A 20,019-nucleotide genomic window follows, 5' to 3' on the forward strand; every position below is an offset into this window, starting at 1 on the left:
CCTCTGGTCCCACCTACTGGTGTAATATAATGTAATAGATACAATTTTTTTTTTGAAGCGTAACGTTAGTTTCAAATGTTATTTACTCATTTTGATTGTGGCTGCCGCAACATCAGTGGTTATATCCGAACTAGGGCTGGGCGATTATATCGAATGCTTTTGTCACGTGCATTTCGTCAGTAAAGCCAGTTCCCTGATTGCCGCTAAATCGCCATCACCTGCTTTCAAATGAAGCGGCATTTAATAGACAGAGCCGTAGATCACTGATAAGCCATGCAATATCGCGTTCAATATCGATATGTATCGCCGTCGATATTGAACGCGATATTGCGTGGCTTATCAGTGAACTACGGCTCTGTCTATTAAATGCCACTTTATTTGAAAGCAGGTGATGGCGATTTAGCGGTAATCAGGGAACCTGCTTTACTGACGAAATGCGCATGACAAAAGCATTAGATATATCGCCCAGCCCTAATCCGAACTATAAACTTTATCCCCACACTTTTGTTACTATTTGATATTTGCAACAGAAATAACAATACTGATTTCTGCCTTATTGACTGATATGAACAAGATGCACTATTCGTTATTTGGACATTTATTGGGAGTGTTTTTATTCAGCATTCATTTCCAGTTCTGATTTTAGTCAGATTTTATGTAATTTATTTTTTTTATTTTTTCATGAAAACCCACTTTTTATTAGCTATATTTAATGGCACTCTCCTCTATAACAGTGACAGTTACAAGTCACTACTAAATCCATAGAATATAATTTCATGATATTATGACAAATATGAGAAATTTACTATTGTGGTATATATAGTCTTACACACAAACATACATACATACATATACATATATATCAAAAAAGTACACAAAACGTATGACCACATGAACTTTAAGATATGAATACTCCGATGAAAGAGCAAATACTGTGCAAATGCTAGCACGATGCATGGAGCTAAAATCTATCCCAAGAACACATAGCCCTATTAAGTGAGAGAACATAACAGATTTTTGTTGTTGTTGTTTTTTTTGTTTTTTTTTTGCGAGAAAATGCAAATTTTTTTCCAAGGGAATGCAAATATATTTGCGAGAGAGTGCGAAAGTTTTGTGAGGGAAGGCAAATATGTTTGCAATTTTGATGTAATACTGATGTAAACTAGATGCAATAAAAGTCTCTGGTGTCCCCAGAATGTGTCTGTGAAGTTTCAGATCGAAATGCACCACAGATCATTTATTATAGCTTGTCAAATTTGCCCCTGTATGGGTGTGAGCAAGAACACGCCATTTTTGTGTGTGTGCCTTTAAATGCAAATGAGCTGCCACTTCCAGCCTGCTTTCCAAAAGAGGGCGGAGCTTTAACAACTTGCTCTTTGGTTGCTCAACAACAGCAAAGCTAGAGATTCTCATGCAGCCAAAATGATGTTACAGTGTTTAGCCATACATTGTTCAAACCGGAGTCAGACACTGATTGAGAGACTCAGAAATTAGTTACAACTTTTAGAATGCAACTGGACGTTTCTGAATGGATAGTGGATACATTTTTGTAGTTGCTGTGGAGTTGATTCAACTCATTGACTAGCATGTGCAATCTTGTGTGCAAATCCAGCTTTGAATTGACCCTCGTTTGTGAAGCAGTCTGATGTAAAATGATGGCATGGCAACAACACTTTACTACGACAACTATTCCTCTTCATTAACCCTCTGGAGTCTGAGGCTGATTTGGGGCCTGGAGAAGTTTTGACATGCCCTGACATTTGTGCTTTTTTCAGTTGTACATAAACATATTAATGGAAAAAGTGTCATTACACTGTATTCAGCATAAACTAGGCTACCATAATATGTGAGGAACATGTATGTACATGTTTGTATTTCTGAAGGAATAACGTTTATGCATGGTTTTTGAAAAAAAACAAAAAACTTAAGTCACTGAAATAAAGCCCAAAAAAATAATTTTATATATGTGTTCACAAGACTTCTGGGTATTGGAGATTGTAGAGTAGAGTTTTTGCTTCAAAATGATGTAAAAATTATCCTGCCTACTCATTCATATAAAACAATAGAGAGATTTAAATTTTATAAGACACACTTTTTGTCAAGAAACAGTATGCGTGGAGGCATGAATCATTGTGAATAATCCTGTAATTCACACTTGAGAAGACAAAAGAATCGCATAATGAGCTGTAATGACCTGCATATTAATGAGGCCTTTCAGTCAGGTAGGCTGTGAAAAAAACCTCTGTGATCATGTCTCATGCTCATTATGGTGTATATCAAACATACAGAAAAAACACCAATACTGTGAAATATTATTACAATTTAAAATAATGGTATTTTATTATATACTTTAAAATATAATGTATTTCTGTGATGCCAAGTGTCTGAACAATTATGTTACCTCTATGGAATTTCATACAGGCTTTTAGCTTAAAAACATGCACATTTGGAGAAATATCGATGGATTCTCATATGTTTATGTCAATTTTTTATACAGAGGAGTAATATTTTTTCAATATTTATTGTCATTACTGTGAGCACTGGATACTGTGTTTTCAATTCATACTTGCAGCCGGGGGGCGCTCTGTACACATTTAGTCCACAAATGCCTCCTAAAGAAGAATAGGGCATGTGACAATCCAGGAACAAACCGAACTAACAGAGGCTTCCAGAGATTGTTAACTATGGTTATGCAAAACACTTTTCAAGACAATAAATACATGATTGAGAGGATGTATACATGTATTGCCTCAGAATTTACGTCTGAATAGCGCTGGCTCCGTGGGCGTGGCCGTATTAGTGGATAATGAGCTGAATCACGGACTTCTGACATGGCTCTCTTTTCATACAGATTACATAAACAGAGAATATTTGTTTTCGATCTGTTTTACACGATTTAAAACCTGACATTCCAATGTTTTTTTTTAGACATAAGTCTCTTTTTTCTTTTTTTCATTAGTATTCACTAAGTTACAGTTCATTTTCTGAGAACTATCAGATTGGAGTTCGTTCAGAGGGAGACGAGAGATCACGCATCATGTTAGTTTTCATTATTTTGCTAAAAGCACAACATTTTGTTTTTACTCTGAGTGTACAAAAATAAAAGAAGATATTCAACAGCTTAAAATGGTGTATAACTCTTAATTGTATGTGCAACATTGACAAAGTATTTTGAGTCTCTTTCACACTTGTAAGAAAAAACTGAGGTGGTATCGCCGGCGATATCTCAGACTCTAGAGTGTTAAAGTAGCCCAACATGGCCTCACCATGTTTGTTGCCTGTTCTCTGGGGCAGGGTTTATGTAAATTTTAGGGTTAGTGATGTCACTAACCTAGGAAGAAGCTTGTTGTAGTCCTTATCAGCTGTTTATTGTAGTCAATAGTCAGCAAATTCTTTAAAAGAAAATATCTCCCTTTGCATTAAACTTTTGAGCGTCATAACTTTGCAAATGTTGTTCATGCTGTAACAGCAACATTACACTCTAACTAAAGTTAAAAAAGTAAAATCATAATCAACCACCACTTTAATAAAGGCCACTTAAAGGATTAGTTCACTTTCAAATGAAAATTACGCCAAGCTTTACTCACCCTAAAGCTATTCTAGGTGTATATGACTTTCTTCTTTTTGATGAACACAATCAGAGAAATATGTATAAATATCGTGACACATCAGAGCTTTATAATAGCAGTGAGTGAGGATCAACAAGTATGAGTTGAAGAAAGTGTCTCCATCCACATCCATCTATCATAAACATACTTCACATGGCTCAGGGGGGTTAACAAGCAAAGCGAAGCAATGCATTTGTGTAAAAAAATATCCATATTTAACAAGTTATGGAGTAAAATATCTAGCTTCCGCCAGACCACTTTCCATATTCAGGTTATTAAGAAAGTGTAAACTGGCGTCACGTCAGTTAAGCTTTTTCCGTAAGTTGAATAGGGAAGGCATAGGACGTGGAAGTGTTTTGAACTGTGAGAGTTTTAAACTTTCTAGAATATTTAGAATATGGAAGGTGGTCTGGCGGAAGCTAGATATTTTACTTCATAACTTGTTCTGATTCATCTGTGTTGGATTGCACCATAATGGTGATAGGAGAACCCACCCTCACAAAGAGTATTATAAAATGGATTGCCCATTTCAGAAAGGATGAACTCTGCAGGAGTATGCAGAGGAGATCCTAGACTTCATGAGGCTTGCTGGGATGACCAGGCTCTCAAGTACAGGTTTTGGAGTGGGATGGACGACATCTTAGGCCAGATGCTGCTTGTGGAGGAGGACCACCGTCAACTTCAATGGGAGTCGTTGAGGAAGACACCTTCAACCTTCAACAACTTCAACCCCCAAGACCGTCTAGCATTGCCAGCAGCCATCTCCCTGCCTGGTCCAGACCAGAAGCCTCATCTTCCCAGCCCAGAGAGCCCTGAAACAAACGGAAGATCTTCCGCCAAGGATCCAGTGGCAACACCTGAGCCTGCCATGGAACCAGAGACTGAGCCAGCATCCGCCATGGATCACAAGCTTGAGTCACAGAGCCAGCCACTGCATCCATCCCAGAGCCCAGGGCCACATCCTTCCCGAGGCTGGAGGCCACTGTTAGGTCCAGCCCAGAGTCCGCGGCATTGGGACAATCCACACCTGAGCCAGTGGTTATTGACTTTGAGACAGAGCCAGCTCCCACCCCTAACCCCACTCCTAAACTCGATATTCCTCAGCCTTCCCCTAATAATTTTGTGCATGACCTTGTCCCACCCTGTAACTTCTCCACCCTTTTGTTCCCATTCTCCTCGCTGGCTACTTCCATTCATCTGGACTCACCTGCCCTGTGGGTGCCTTGCAGCTCCTCAGCTCCCTCTGCTGACTCCCTCCAGCTCTCCAGCTCTCCAACTCTGCCTTGGGCCCCTTCACCACTAGCATGCTCTATGAGGCTGATCTTTTGGCTACACCTTGGTCACTCAGGCCCATGTCTCCACCTTGGACTGTCAGCCCTTTTGCTCCAGCTCCTCCAATGTCCTCACTTGCCCTGTTCTGCCAGACCTCAGTCTTCGCCTTCCTCCAGCTGTCAGCTCCACCTTGGACTTCCTGGCCTGCGATGTTGCCCGTGGCCATCATCCTCATGGTTTCACTGGGTTCTCCTGTCCAGCTCTGCCTCAGTCTGTCGGCTCCCAGGCTGCATCTGGGAGGTCCATCTGGTCCATCTGGGAGGTCCATCTGGGATCCGCCTTGGCTCCTTGCTCCATTGGTTCTGCCCTGGTGTTCCCCTCTGAAACCTCTTCCAGTTCCCTGTCCATCGCTCTCACCATCCTCCTAAACCCCCTCCCTCCACTTTTAGACTGTGAGGACACGCCTTGTGGGAATGGGGAATACTGTCAGATTTATGTTCTGTGTTGTGGCTGGAAATTCATTTCTGGTTTTGACTGCTAAGTGGTGCTATAACCATAGGTTTTCACATATACTCTGTTTAGTTCAGTCTTTTGACAGTTCTCGTCAGTGTTAGATGCATGTATATGTTTTCTCCAAGGAGTTATTTTGGTTTTGAGGATTAAAGACTATATATAGTGTCATTCTGAGTCGTTCCTGTTGGATTGCACCATAACAGTGACACTTAAGTATATTCTTTTAAAGTAGTCCTATATTAATTCCACAACAATTATTTTTTTTTAAAGTATGCTAAAGTGTAATTTTTCACAAGTGTCATTTTCTCATGCTTTGCATTGCAAACCTAAAAACTAAATAAAAAAAGTCACTAATCTTTATTTTTTTCATTATGTTTAGTAAATGCAAATATAGTTTTCCAATTGGTATAAAGCACATATGCTTCCACTTCCTCTTCCAGATGATAAGTTGGGTCCGGATCATTTCACATGACTAAATGAGTGGGCGAAACCTAATTAAGCATCAAAATATAATGCTATTGAAAGTGCCCCACGGCACATTAATTTAATAAAAATAGCCCAGTGACATCAGCAGTATGTTAATCTTGTAGCGTAAACTTTAATTTTCCATTACTCTGTGACACAAAAACTCTCTACATTAGCAGATCTCACTTTTTTTCCTCTACTGTAAAAATGAGCACCGACAGGAGAAAAGTAACATGCTATATACAAAAACATAAAATAAACAGTATTATGCTAACACTTTACAATAATGTTCTGTTTGTTAACAATGGTTAGCTACATTATTTAACATGAACTAACAATGAAAAAGTACTTCTGAACTATTTATCTTATCTTATTTATCTTAGTTAATATTAATTTCAACATTTACTAATACATTGTTCCAAAGTGTATCTGTTCTTAATGGACCTGAGCTTACATGGCTAACAGTAGTTATATTTTTATTTACTAATGTTATACTCTAACAGATGCATTGTTCATTGTTAGTTTATGGTAGTTAATGCATTAACTAATGTTAACTAAAGGGACCTTATTGAAAAGTGCAACCAATATTACAACATTTTGATACCTTCTAAACTTAATTTTCTGGCTGCAGCTCTGCATATTTTGTCTTTCATTTGCATAAAGTCACGCAGGTTTCAAATTTTTGACACTATTACCACTTGCTCTGCTCTGCTGCCTTCTCCCGTAGGGTAAGGGAAAAAATGTACATTTCAAATTCAACTTCTTCATCATCTGATTTTGCATAACATCCCCTGATGGTTTCGTGACTGCTCGAGTCTCCCTATTATTTCATTAGGCGTAATCTGTTTTGCTGTATATCATGTCCATAATGCAGATAGCCTAGTAGTTAGATAAACCACTTTCTCTTCAGACAAATTCATACAATGGAAAATAGCAACACAGTTTTACACAGTATATAAAAACCTTGACTATTCTTCTAGACTCAGTGTAAACAAATCAATACTTATTTATAAAAGCATATCTTGTTGAAGTTTAATAGAACTTAATCTTTATTGACAGAACATGCAGCACATAATGCAGACAAATTGAAAACACAGAAATGTTGTGGACAAAGAACTGTGGAATTATATTTGTTTGTTTGTTTGTTTGTCTTCTTGCTTGTTTGTGGAAATGGTATATCAAATAGAAATACAATGAAATATCCCTAAAATATGTTCATTTTGTAGTGTTAAAGGTTGTTGCCTAATGGTAGTATATATTATATAATGTAAAAAAAAAAAAATCTATCTATACTATTCCGAATTTATACTATTCCATATTTTTTGCATTTTATAATCTTATTTTATATAATTTGTGTGTTTTTACCCAGGGGTTGATGATGGTGCAGATATTCCACGGGACATGGTAGTGGGAATATATGAGCGTATTCAGCTGAGGGAATTACGATCGAATGAAGACCATGTCACTTATGTCACCAAAGTTGAGCAAAGCATTGTGGGAATGAAAACGGTAAGTTTTCAGTTTGGGATTTTCTTTGCAGGTAATATCCATATCAGACTGCATCCAAATATATTCTACATGACTCTTGAATTTTCACAATTAGCTAAACAGTCACAGTTGTGGAAATTTTTCATCATTCCTCTGTCATAACTGAATATTACAAGCTATTATTTTAATACGCACACAGTATATCACTCTAGGACCATTTTAAAATACAAATTTATCTTTATACCATAGGTGTCCTGCCGTTTCACCTCTACCATCTCTAAATGCTGCGTGCATGGAGTGGCATAATATAATAATTCATTGGGCAGTTGGTGATTCATTGCAGCTCATGCCTGTAGCATTGCTGCCATTCCTCATTACTGCAACAGAAGAACTGTGGCATTGAATAACCTCCCAGATTTTTTCATTACCTTACTTCAGATTTACCCTTCGCTGTAAACTGTTTCCCAACACCATAACTATGCTACACTAATTTTATCTCTCTCTTTTTTTTTTTTTTTGCCAGTAAATTATCTTATGCTAAGTTTATTTGCGAATGGAAATTTCCTATTAAGATTTTACAGCATATTTCTATATTTAAGAGTATATAATTTGCCAGTTTTTACTTTTTTTCTAAAACGTGTTAGATTCATGCTTAAAAACATGAATTTATAAGAATACATTATTTGCCAGTGGGGTAAGAACTAAAAATTAACTATTCTCAGAAAACACTTAATACCTCATAGAACGTTGCCCCTCAAGTTTATGTAAGTTGTTTAAGGATGATTTAGATCATTGCTTTTTTTCATTGCAATCCCCCTCCCCCCTCCCCCCAACATAATAATCACAGGGTAAACAGGACAGAACCTCCCAGGGGAGGGAGGAGCCAGGGTGGAGACGAAGGTTAGAGTAGCCAGGACGGAGACATAGGCAGGAGTAACCAGGGCAGAGACAAAGGCAGGAGGAGCCAGGGAGTATCCCGGAGTCTAGGGAGGGAGGAGCCATGGTGGGACCAGGCGGGACCAGGGGGATACCTGACTGAGATGGAGCTGGTGTTGTTGGAGCCGGAGAGACCAGGCAACATCGAAGAATCTGGAAAGCAGGGCAGAGCCGTAGCAACAAGCAGCCAAGGTGGAGCCAGGGTGCTGGAGGACTGATGTGGAGCCAGAATAACCAAGGACTGAGGTGAAGCCAGAGCGAAGGATGAGCCCATCAGAGCCACAGGGATGACAGTCTCAGGCAGATCCAAGGAGGCGATGAGCGAAGGTGGAGCCAAGTGGTCAACAAGACAATGTGGATTGACAGGTTCAGAGGTTCTAAGCAGAGCCAGAGGGTCGACACTCCAGGGCCAAGCTGGAAGCCCCAGGCGGATCCTGGACATTAGGTACAGACAGCTTAGGAGCAGCCAAAGGTGCTGGAAGGAGCAAGCAAAGACAGGGCTAAAGAATTGGGAAGCACAGGCAGGGGTTTATAAAACAACATCCTTGGCCAATACAGAGCAGGCGGAGTGTTCCAAAACGACCTCCTTGTCTGACATGGAACAGGTAGAGGAGGTGGGAGTGGGAGGCAGGGTGGGGACATCACAGACAGGTGATAAAACAGGCATGATGCTTGGCGACAAAACAGGCATGATGTTTATCCTTGCAAACTTCTTACTAAAAGGGTTCTGAGTCAGCACACTCGTGTCAGACAAGGCAAGAAGGGGATGGGCTCCACTTGTATTTTACCAACATTCCCTCATATTCTGCCAACATGCCCACTGCAGTGAATATTGATGCTGGCACACGCACCTGGTCAGACAGGTTTTCGGGCTCAGGCATCACCACTGGCACTGGCATCGCCACTGGCACTGGCATCATGACCAGCTCAGGCTCTGTGTCTGTGGTGGGCTCAGGCTTAAATTCCACTGGGGCATGGTTGAAGGCGCGATGGGTGCAGTGTAGATTGTAGCTTTGTGATCCTCCTCTATCTCATCTATGGTAAAGGAGGATCTGCAATGAAACAGGAGCACACTGTCTGCTTACTCCATGAATGTCCCTCGAGGGCCATCTCCCAGGCATGCTTTAGTCTGTGGATTCAAACATGTCCAGAAAAACACGCAGAGACAGGTTTCATCATTGTGGACAATAGGGCTGGGACAATACATTGAATCCTGATTCATGACACGAAAAATCACTCTATGCCTCTGTTCAGATTTATCTTTCTTTTTTTTCTTTTTCTTTTTTTTTTTTCTCTCACAGATTTATGAGAACACCTGCCGCTGTCATTAAAAAGCATTTTAATGTCTTTATTGTTTTGTTCTCATAATGTCTGGTAGAGGACAATGGTTTAATCCAGAAATTGGTGCAGTAATGCATTTTGTGTATGTGTGGGTGTGTTATGAGGACACACTTCCTGTGTCCTCATAAACCAAATGGCTTAAAAAAAAAAAAAAAAAACATACTAAATGGTGTTTAGTATGTTTTCTGTGATGGGTAGGTTAGGTTTAGGGGTAGGGCTAGTGTAGGGGGTAAAATATACTGTTTGTACAGTATAAAAACCATTACGGCTATGGAGAGTCCCCGTGTGTGCAGTAAGATTAAGTGATCAACTAAAATGAGGATTTTGTTCTCAGAAAACTTCAAAATGCTGTAACTGTAGATCTTTCTCTTTGTTTTGAATCAGGTTATGTATTTCAGTTACATGTACAGCCCTTAACCACATGTGTGTTTTAAAGATGTTTAAATATTTACTGGGTTTGCTGCTGATACTGTGGTTCCCAAAAGCATTGTAAGCCTAAGTACATTGTAAAGACCATAAGTTCTGGACCATTGGTTTTCCAAAATGCAGTGAGCAGCTTACTAGGGGGTCATTTACACAACACTGTTTTCAACAAAAAACGTAATACTTTTAATGTGTTTTGACCGTTCACGACAACACCGTTTTTGGTGCCTGAAAATGCAAACTTTTGAAAAAGGGTTTCAAAGTGCAAGGTTTTAAAAACGGTCTCTGTGTAAACAACAAAAACACGAATCTGTGGAAACGATGACGTCATGCACATGTGTATTACATGCTCAGTCTATAGTGTTTCATCGCCATCTAATGGCCTGGTAGCAGAATACAGCGTTTTTAGTCGTTTTCACAGATTCGTATGAATGGGGATCGTTTTGACAGTGGTATCGTCTGTAAGCAGAAAACTCAAAGGAAAAACTTTTTTTGTTTTAAGCATATCGTTGTCATGTAAACGTACCCTGAATGTCTATTTTAGGCATCATGCGTGTCATTGTGACAAAAAAAAAAAATCAACATGGTGGCTGCTTGAGAGAAATGTTGACTATAAAATACTTTTAAACTATGCTCTGTTTTACAAACTGTATTGAAATCGATTGCAAATCATGCTCTGCTCATAATTGTAGTTATTGTACGGCAACTGATCATTTGAAACCTTTTTACTAGATACATTATTTTTTCTGGCAAACATATTCCTGTAGTATATAAAAAAAGTCAATGCTGTTTTTAGTCAGTCTCCTTCAAGGTTCTGCTGCTGAAGATGGTCTCTATTTGCTGCAATGCAGTCTTTTTTTCTAGTGCTTAGCAACTTAGCAATCATAGAAATCAAGGACTTTGATTTATTGAAATCTTTTCACATTCACCTCCAACACAACTTACCTGGCTTACAAAAAATGTTTTAGTCTCTCATATCTTGCAGTCATATTTATTTACCTTACACTGAAAAGCAAACATAAAACAAAACTGATTTAAATAGGACATTTTTATTTCCTAGACATAAATGTATTCAAAGAATAAATTTGGTAGTATCATTTTTGGTAGTAATCATGCAGCTCTCCAAGAAATTGGGAATAATTAAATTGCCACCATCAGCTTTTATTACTATTTATAATCAACTCTAGGTAATAATTTGTAGCATTTAACAAAATAATGTTGTTGTTATTATTATTATTTAATTTATAATATGGGATCTGAAGTGAAAGTATCAGTATCCATGAAGTATTCATATAAAGTACAAGAAAATGTATTCTTAATAAAATTTCAATGTCTTGAATATGAAAACTTTGCATTTTCATTAAACTTGCGGCCCACACCTTGGTAAATGTAATAAAAGTCTCCTCACACTTTCTATTAACTTTGCAGTATCATGTTCTTACAAGTGTGATTTCTGTATCAAATAGTTTTTCATAAACTTCTAATATGTCGTATTTTTTTATACTTCGCTAGATTTTTTTATTGTATTGTCATAGCTAATTTGATTTCTGCGTGGTTTGCGCAGGATTCAACTGAACCAAATTAAGTGTGGAAATCGAGTTCTGTCTGTAATCATACCCTAAATACTAACTCGTTGAGTTGATAAAGATGTTGCTAACACTCTCTGGGGTCTCTTCTCCCCTCACATCGTATTCATCACCTCTCTCTTCTTTTCCCAACTTCTCCATGGTTGGGCTTTTTTGGTTTTGCTGCCATTGGGGTTTTTGCAGGTCATGTCCCAAGTTTGCAGAAGGGCAAATGTGAGGCATACCTGCTGATTCTGATGTTGTCCCAGAACTTTTTTGCTTGTTAGGGTGTGAAAATGCATCAAATGCAATGTGACTGTTTTCATCAGAAGGTCCTTAATAACATTTATATAATATTCATGATTAATGTGGTCCACATTTCCACAGAATAACAAACTCTGTTCAAAAAACCCTGCCTACAAAAGCATCACTGGCACATTCCCCACTATTCCAAAAAGTTGCAAAAAACTAAATTATGTTTTTTTTTTTTTTTCTCTAAGATATTCTATTTTTTTATTATTATTATTATTATTATTATTATTTATTTTACCCAGTGTCTATTTGATATTTCATTTTATGTTTATTATAGCAGCCTATTCTATCATTAGCAGAGCATAATGACAAACCAATATATTTTTATTTTATTTTTATTTTTTTTAAGTTTTAAAAATTTGAATCAATAATATTTAATGCATCTGTTGAGATCAGTGCAAATTTTTGCATGCTGTTAATGCAACATTTTTTTTTTTTTTTTAATGCAGACTGGTTCTAATCATTTTTCTCTTTTCCATTGATTAGCTTAGCAACATGCAAACTCCTCTTGAAAACCGAGCCTCCCACTTAAAAATAATGAGGGTGCTGCCATGTAGCAAGATAGTAAGGCAACTCATTGGAACAGAGTTATTGGAAAACAGCTACTATACATGTTTGCTAAAATACAAAGTTCTGTCATGAAACACTAGATGGTGCAGGCTAGGTCCTTAACTCGATCTGCTTGCAATCACATCCTTCTCTATAGGGCACAACTGATTGGTTCCTGCTGTATCAGTAGCCAATGAGCTTGCTGCTCAGCCTTCAAATACTTGTTCAGCATTTGCTGAAGAAGTTGCCAGTGTGCTCACCACACACCAGTTATATTGTACAGCAGCAGCATGTCTTACTTGCTCACAGCAATGTGTTGTGTATGTATTGGCATTAGCAAGTCTCGTATTTGCTCTACAGCAGCAGCGTAATAGATCTATTCAGCCAATACCAACACATATCAACATTGTCATATCCATTACCATGCCAAACACTTCGAGAGTTGTCATACAATTAACTAAAGAATGTACTATGACTGTTCATAAAACATCATTAAAATATCGTCTGCTAAGAAATAGATTTCAGCATTATTTAATATCATTGTCAATGAGGGAAACACTAGGGGGGCTTTAGAATGATTTAGGAGTATTTGAATTAATACATTATTATTAATTATTTTAAAAAGATAGTCTTTGATAAAAAAAGGCTGAGATTAAGAACCACAGTTTCAGATGTAATTTGATATAACAAATAAAGAAATGTCACTCAAGGTGTATATTTTCTTTTAGTGAAGTCATTTTACATGTGTCCACCCTCAGGTCCTGTCAGTGCCTCACAGGAGGCTGGTGTGCTGCAGTCGGCTGTTTGAAGTGACTGACATCAACAAAGCCCAGAAGCAAGCTGCTCACCAGAGAGAGGTCTTCCTCTTCAACGACCTACTTGTGGTAAAAGATACATTTAATTATGTAGAATTTTTCATTTTGTCATTTCTTGTTCTTTACTGATATTGATTGTTGTTAATGATGACAAGGAAAAAGAGATGACAAGTTCAAGGCATTTCAGTCAAAAAACAGAAATATATGGACAAATAAAACATACTGACAAACTATTAATTTTCCATATGAATTTTCCATATCTTTACAGTCTACTACATTTGCATTCACAATTACAGTGGAATTCTGTATCCAGCTATATGCAATGCACTCAACTTGATCTTCCATTTTCAATTTTGCACTACAGATTTGTGTAAAAATCAAATAATCTAATAATTATTTAGATAATTATAGATATTATAATAATTATTATTATTAGCAAATCTAATAATAATAAAAAAAAAGTCCTCTCTCTCACAACTGCTCAAATAATTTGGTCAAAGCCACAAAGTACAGCCCTTGAAATTAATCAAAGATTAAATGGCTGTTATAATTAATGGAGGGCATTAGACTGACGGAAAGGATGTCACAGCAATGTATTAAACTGTTCTCATAATTACAAAAGCTCATTTTAATCTGGCCATAAAAAAAGGGAAGAGAAAACCACAAAACACATTTTTCCCATAACAATCATAGGTGAAACTGGGTGAAATCAGAAATTTTCTAAAATACAGATGACACTTGTGAGCTCTATACATTGTATTTGAAATGGAAAATTGAGAAATATAAAAGGAGATTTATAAAATCCAAATATCCAGTCAATATCAGGCCATCACACATTATTAAGCTTTTGTGGCAATATTGATTTTCATAACTGCTTTTCTAACTTCACTCAGAAGTTTTGGCATTAATTGTGTTGAGATGTGAGTTGGCTCAGTGATTATTATTCTAATTCAAGAGGGTCTCCTGTCACCCGTAGATTTGTGGCAGAATGAAATATAGGTTCAATATTGTGTTATTGTGAGTAAACCAGTAGGGAGTCTGGTAAGTAGACTCTCAACACTAATCTGTGTGGCCTTTTATTTCTCACGTACACTCAAACACTTACAATCTAACACTGACAGACAGATAGATAGCAGAGTTATTGACTATTTAGAATTTAATTGGATTTAATTCCTGGATTTGAATTTTATTTGAATTAAGATTAATTGCAATTTTAATGTAATGAAGTAGAAATAAAATGAGCTGAAAATTCATATAACTAATTTTAACTAGACAGATAGATGTGTTTGACTTGAGGAGCGCTATTTGTGTGGCATTTTGCCTATATAGTTCATTCTAAAGCACTTATGAGGTACATTTCAGTTAACAAACTGCCTTAGAAGGTATATATGTCGATAGTAGCAAGGCAGCTCACTAGGTTTTGGAACAAAGCTTGTATTTACCATTCTTACTCTTTTGGTAGTTTGTGATAGTTAACCTAATTAACATCTCTACCTCTTTCCTTCACAGATTTTGAAATTGTGTCCAAAGAAGAAGAGTTCTGCTGCCTATACCTTCTGTAAGGCCATGGGGCTACTGGGCATGCAGTTCCACCTGTTTGAGAATGAATGTAAGATCCTGCAACTCATGTGGTAAATCCAGCCAGGCTCATTGGTAAAACGTGCCTCTACCTGCACTTTTGCAAAACTCCAAAAACATGCCTATACATACAATTGACCCTTCGCTGGGAGTTTGATTGACAAACGATCTAACCACTCATAACGCCGAATCCACCATTTTTTTCCAACAAAGCAATCAGGAGTTAGAAGATTATCCTCGGTGGACTTGAACTTGAAAAATGGTGTGTACTGATGTCTTTCCGCGTTTGAAACAACATTCCTTTTCATGTTCGTTCATGTTTATTTGATGCTATTAATTAACTAGTAAGAAGAGATGATTGGTTCACGAGCCGCTTGAGCTGAGGCGCTACAGCGATCTGTCACGACACATTAAAGAGCCACAAAACAGTTTTTATTGTTCGAATTTCTTACAAAATTATACAATTTGACAGCTGGGACTTTGTTTAATATCATAAGTAACCTGCTCTTGTCTGTCAACGTGTTGTCAGTGTCCTCTTTGCTCCGCGATGTATTTTTCACTGTGTGTGGCGTCACAGCGCCATGTCTTGTCAGACAAAGCAACGGTAACTAAGAGGGGCGGGTCTTTGCGAAGGGTCAATTCACCACAGTTTCCAGCTGAAATGAAAACTAGTGACAGTAAAACTCCAATTTTTATTCCTTTTACTGAAATTGTGATTACAGGGCAGATTATTTATTAATTAAGACTTATTTTCATGTGGTTCCCACAATACTATGTTATGACTTCTAAACACTTTTACACTTTTGCATGATTTGTAAATGAATATATTCTGACATTTGCATCACATAACCAGCTCCACACAGTATGTATGACTTTTCTGATGTAGTAAACTTACTCGATAGCTTACCTGGTACAGCATTGCTCACAATAAAACAGCTCAAAGACATGCTAAAAAGCCATTGTTGCTTCAGAAAATGGGTTTGTTCAACATTTGCTCTTGGTAACACTAACGGTTAGGTTGAGGGTAGGGTTTAATGTACGTGGTACGCTCATTTCAAATGCTATAGAGCATTAATCTTTTAGTGTCACTTATACATTTCATTTCCGAACTGCCATGATATGTATAGCAACCAACATAATAACACATTGCCAGATTAACATTCTTCTGTTTCGGATAAAGCTAAAGGTGCCTTTAGTGCCACTCATTGGACATTTCCTTTTCAAAATGTTGTGAAACTTGAAAGAAGCAGAGTAAAATTATTTTGTGAAAATGTTGCTATGTTGCATGTTTTTCCAATGAGCCTGGGTTGGGTAAATCACAGAGAGAGTAACTCACCTGTATATCATGTAAAGTAGGGTCCAAAGTTCTGAGAGCCAGTATTCTCTATAAGATTCATAGATACACTGCCACACACTTCTGATGTTGCAAATGTTTGTGAACCTGATTATCCATGTTATTCAGAATGATTTTAGAATGTTTAAAAGAGCATCTTGTGTGCGTCAGTAAGGATAAATGACCTTTTGTAGAAAATAATTGTTGCAAATTTGTCTTTCATTAGTGACCTAGAATTCTTGCAGAATTGTAAATGTTTCTTTTTCATCATACTGAATAACATGGATTGTTGGGTTTAGCATAAACTTGTGAAAAATCTCAAAAACTCAAGTTCTGCTGTCATTAAAGAAAAAAAGAAAGAAAGAAAAATACAAAAATATTACAATATAGAAGAAATTCTAAAAATGTAATTCAGTCAAATTATTTTAATTCAACTGTCACTCAAAGTGTTACACTAATAACACAATGTATTATATTATGTAATATATAGTAAGTTAATCAAAATAAATGAAAAACATGCAAAATAGGATAATGACTTTTGTACCCCATCGTACTGTCATGCAATTGCAGTAACTCGTAGTCTCCTTGCATTTAGGTTTGACTCAACTATATTCAGATTCAGAGAAAATTGACTGTGATTGTTATAAGATCAAAATTGTAAATATTTAAAAGCAATTTTTCTCAGTTTTAGAATTGTGTAGTACTGTGTTTTACCAGTGTAAGTAACCTGGTCACTATGGAGTGAAGAATAGCTTAATGCGAGATCCAGACAATTATGTGCCTTTCAAATGCCTACTTCACTGATTTACTTCCAACAAAAAGAATGCCACATGATAAATGAGGATGACAGGCACCCTCTCATTTTCCAATTAAGGTGGCCACAAGCATTTCTCTCTTCCTCCCACTCTTTCGCTTTCACACACACTCAAACATTCATGGCAGCTGGCCTATAATTAAATGAGATGAGAGTGTTAAGGCTCACGCTCATATTTCGCCCCTCTCGAATCTGTAATGATTGACTGAACAGACTGGACACGATAGGAGAGACACAAATTAGAAAATCAACAAATAAACAAACATGTTTCCAGCCACAACCAGACAATAAAAGACACGGAATGATTGCTGAGTGGCCAGTCACTGTAGTTATGGAGTTTAAGGTTTATAAATGGTAATAGTGCAAGAAATGAGAAATTGTATTATAAATGTGTTATAAAGGTATTATAAATGCACTATAAAGGTATTTCTTAAACTATAATAATATAAGATGTTTCCAAGCCAGTCAGAACATAGTTGGTGTTTAATAAAACATCATCCTGGCATCTTTAATTAACTGATGGTTACGTTAACATCACTTAGGCTGTATGGGCGATTGGTCAATATTATCTAACAGCCAGATAACTGAATTTTAGGTTACTGTTGTGGGTAATTCTTTCTAAAATCTTGTCAATTTTATGATGAAGGTTATGGAAATTATTATAATAACCAATAACAACTGACTTTAAAGAGAAGCATTACCCCTGGAATATGTTGAGTTAAGGGTAAACATGAACATCCTCAAGTCCTGAATAAGGTCAATCATGTACATTATTTTTCTCACTGAATATCCTGTTTTACTTGGGGAAAAATGTCACATTAAAAAGTAATATACAGTAGGTTAGTGTGTTCTACCATTAGCAGATAATAAAATTGTCAATGAATAACAACCTACATTTTTGCTAATATAATGCCTCTATTTTGTCTATTTTTTTTCTTTTTTCCTTTGTTTCAGATTATCCTCACGCCATCAGTATTGTGTCTCCATGTTCGGGCTCTGATAAGAAGCAGGTGTTGAATTTCTGTGCTCAGAGCGCAGAGGAGCTCCTCAAGTTCGTAGAGGACCTGAAGGAGTCCATCGCCGAGGTCTTAGAAATGGAACAGATACGTATTGAATGTGAGTGGGCTGTGTGTCAAAATATCGAGTGCATGTGTGTGAGAGATTTTTAGTGTGTACCGCATTTCACATCATTTGTGCTTGTTTAGGAAAAGTTTCTAAGCAAATGGTTTCCGTCTGACTGACAAAACCCTTTTCTTTATAGAAAGATTTACCTTGAAGGAAGGACCTGAGCCATATAGGGACTAGAGTATCATAAACTTGCGGGTGGGTTCTTTTGACTGGGCTATTAATCAGTCAAGTGAATGGATACTTTTTTCATTTTTTCTTGCTTCGTGATGTGAATCAGCAGTCTTCTCTTGAATGCTGGACAGTGTTTCCATGGTAACACTGGATAATGCTATCCATTTACTGGGTTTATAGAAGTAACCCAGTTGTTTGCAGTAGCATTGAAATAGATGCTGAGAAACTTATGATTAATAAAACAAAATTTTCATATATCCTGAAGAAAATGTGAGTTGCTCTTACAAATCTCACCACCACATGTCAGTGCATTTGCATGGAATTTACATTCATTTTTATACATTTGACATACGCTTTTATCTACAGCAACTTGCAATGCATTTAAGGCATACAGTTCATGCATTCCTTTGTAATCGAACCCATGACATTCATGATGCTAATGCCATGCACTACTTTTAGCTAGCTACAGGAAAGTTGCTAAGAGTGCAACATCAATGGACACTAAGTCACAATTTATGCACTTATGAAACTGAAACTTGAAATGAACTAAATATTACATTAAGGAGCTTATTTTTACCTTACAAACTTTAGTCATTTAAACATATACTTCAAAATGATGTTTATATACTCGTTTAAATTTTAAGAGAAAATTATACAGCACAACAGGAAAAACACAAAAAAATTATTTTAGTGTTAATTATTTTCTTTTATAAATACTATTCTTTATTCATTTTACATAATATAAATATTTACATACTGCCATTCAAAGTCTGAGGTCAGTATTTTATTTTATTATTTTTTTTAATAAATCAATACTTTTATTCAACAAGAATACATTAAATTGATCAAAAGTGGTAGTAAAGACATTTACACCGTTACCAAACAAAATCTATTTAAAAAAGTTATTTTTGAACTTTCAATTCATTAAAGAATCCTGAAAAACGTTTTTCAGTTTCCACAAAAATACTGAGTAGCACAACTGTTTTCAACATTGATAATAATAAAATAATTATTAAGCTCCAAATCAGCATATTAGAATGATTTCTGAAGGATCATGTGACACTAAAGACTAAAGTACATTTAAACATATATCAAAATGAAAAACTTAAAATATTTAAAATGTTGATAATATTTCTCAATATTACCATTTTACTGTATTTCTGACCAAATAAATGCAGTCTTGGTGAGCATAAGAAACTTAAAAAAGTACGCTTGAACAGTAGTGTACTTATTATTTAATTTAATAAATATTTATATAAATATTTCTGTGTACAAATGTGAAGGCTGCTAATTGGACTAAATTTCTGTGTGATATCATCTTCAGCAAGTGTGTTTATTTGTATATATTTTTTCTTCATTTTGCAGTCTTAGCTCTTCTACTGTTTATTTACACTACATTTTTGTAAATATGGTGTGTAAATGTGCTTTCCCTTTGCATTTGTCCTTTAGGACTCTCACCGAGCTGTTTTGATGTTCTATTATAAATGAAATGTTTCATTTGTATAGCGCAGTCAGGCTTTCAAATTATCCTCAGAAGGAATTGAGAAGGAAAGATAGGGAAGCAGGAACAGAGAAAATGTCTTTTGGTTTCCATGAGGGAAAGAGACAAAAAGAGAGTGAGAAAGAGAAAGGGTTGAGTGCTAGTGGACATCAAAGCATGTATTCTGCTGAGGCCGGTTGGTTTTCATTACATCCCTGTGCCAGTGAG

General features: G+C 36.6%; 1 protein-coding gene across 1 annotated transcript in view; it reads left to right on the plus strand.

Moving 5' to 3' along the window:
* iqsec3a (IQ motif and Sec7 domain ArfGEF 3a) overlaps window positions 1-20,019 on the plus strand; it is a 182,557-nt gene that overhangs the window by 150,468 nt on the left and 12,070 nt on the right. The window contains exons 8-11 of the mRNA XM_067392344.1: window positions 7,228-7,367; window positions 13,231-13,356; window positions 14,797-14,896; window positions 17,967-18,128. Of these exons, the coding sequence (XP_067248445.1) occupies window positions 7,228-7,367; window positions 13,231-13,356; window positions 14,797-14,896; window positions 17,967-18,128 (528 nt within the window). The remainder of the gene's footprint in view (window positions 1-7,227; window positions 7,368-13,230; window positions 13,357-14,796; window positions 14,897-17,966; window positions 18,129-20,019) is intronic.

The sequence above is a fragment of the Chanodichthys erythropterus genome, chromosome 8, assembly GCF_024489055.1.
Source record: "Chanodichthys erythropterus isolate Z2021 chromosome 8, ASM2448905v1, whole genome shotgun sequence".
Lineage (NCBI taxonomy): Eukaryota > Metazoa > Chordata > Actinopteri > Cypriniformes > Xenocyprididae > Chanodichthys > Chanodichthys erythropterus.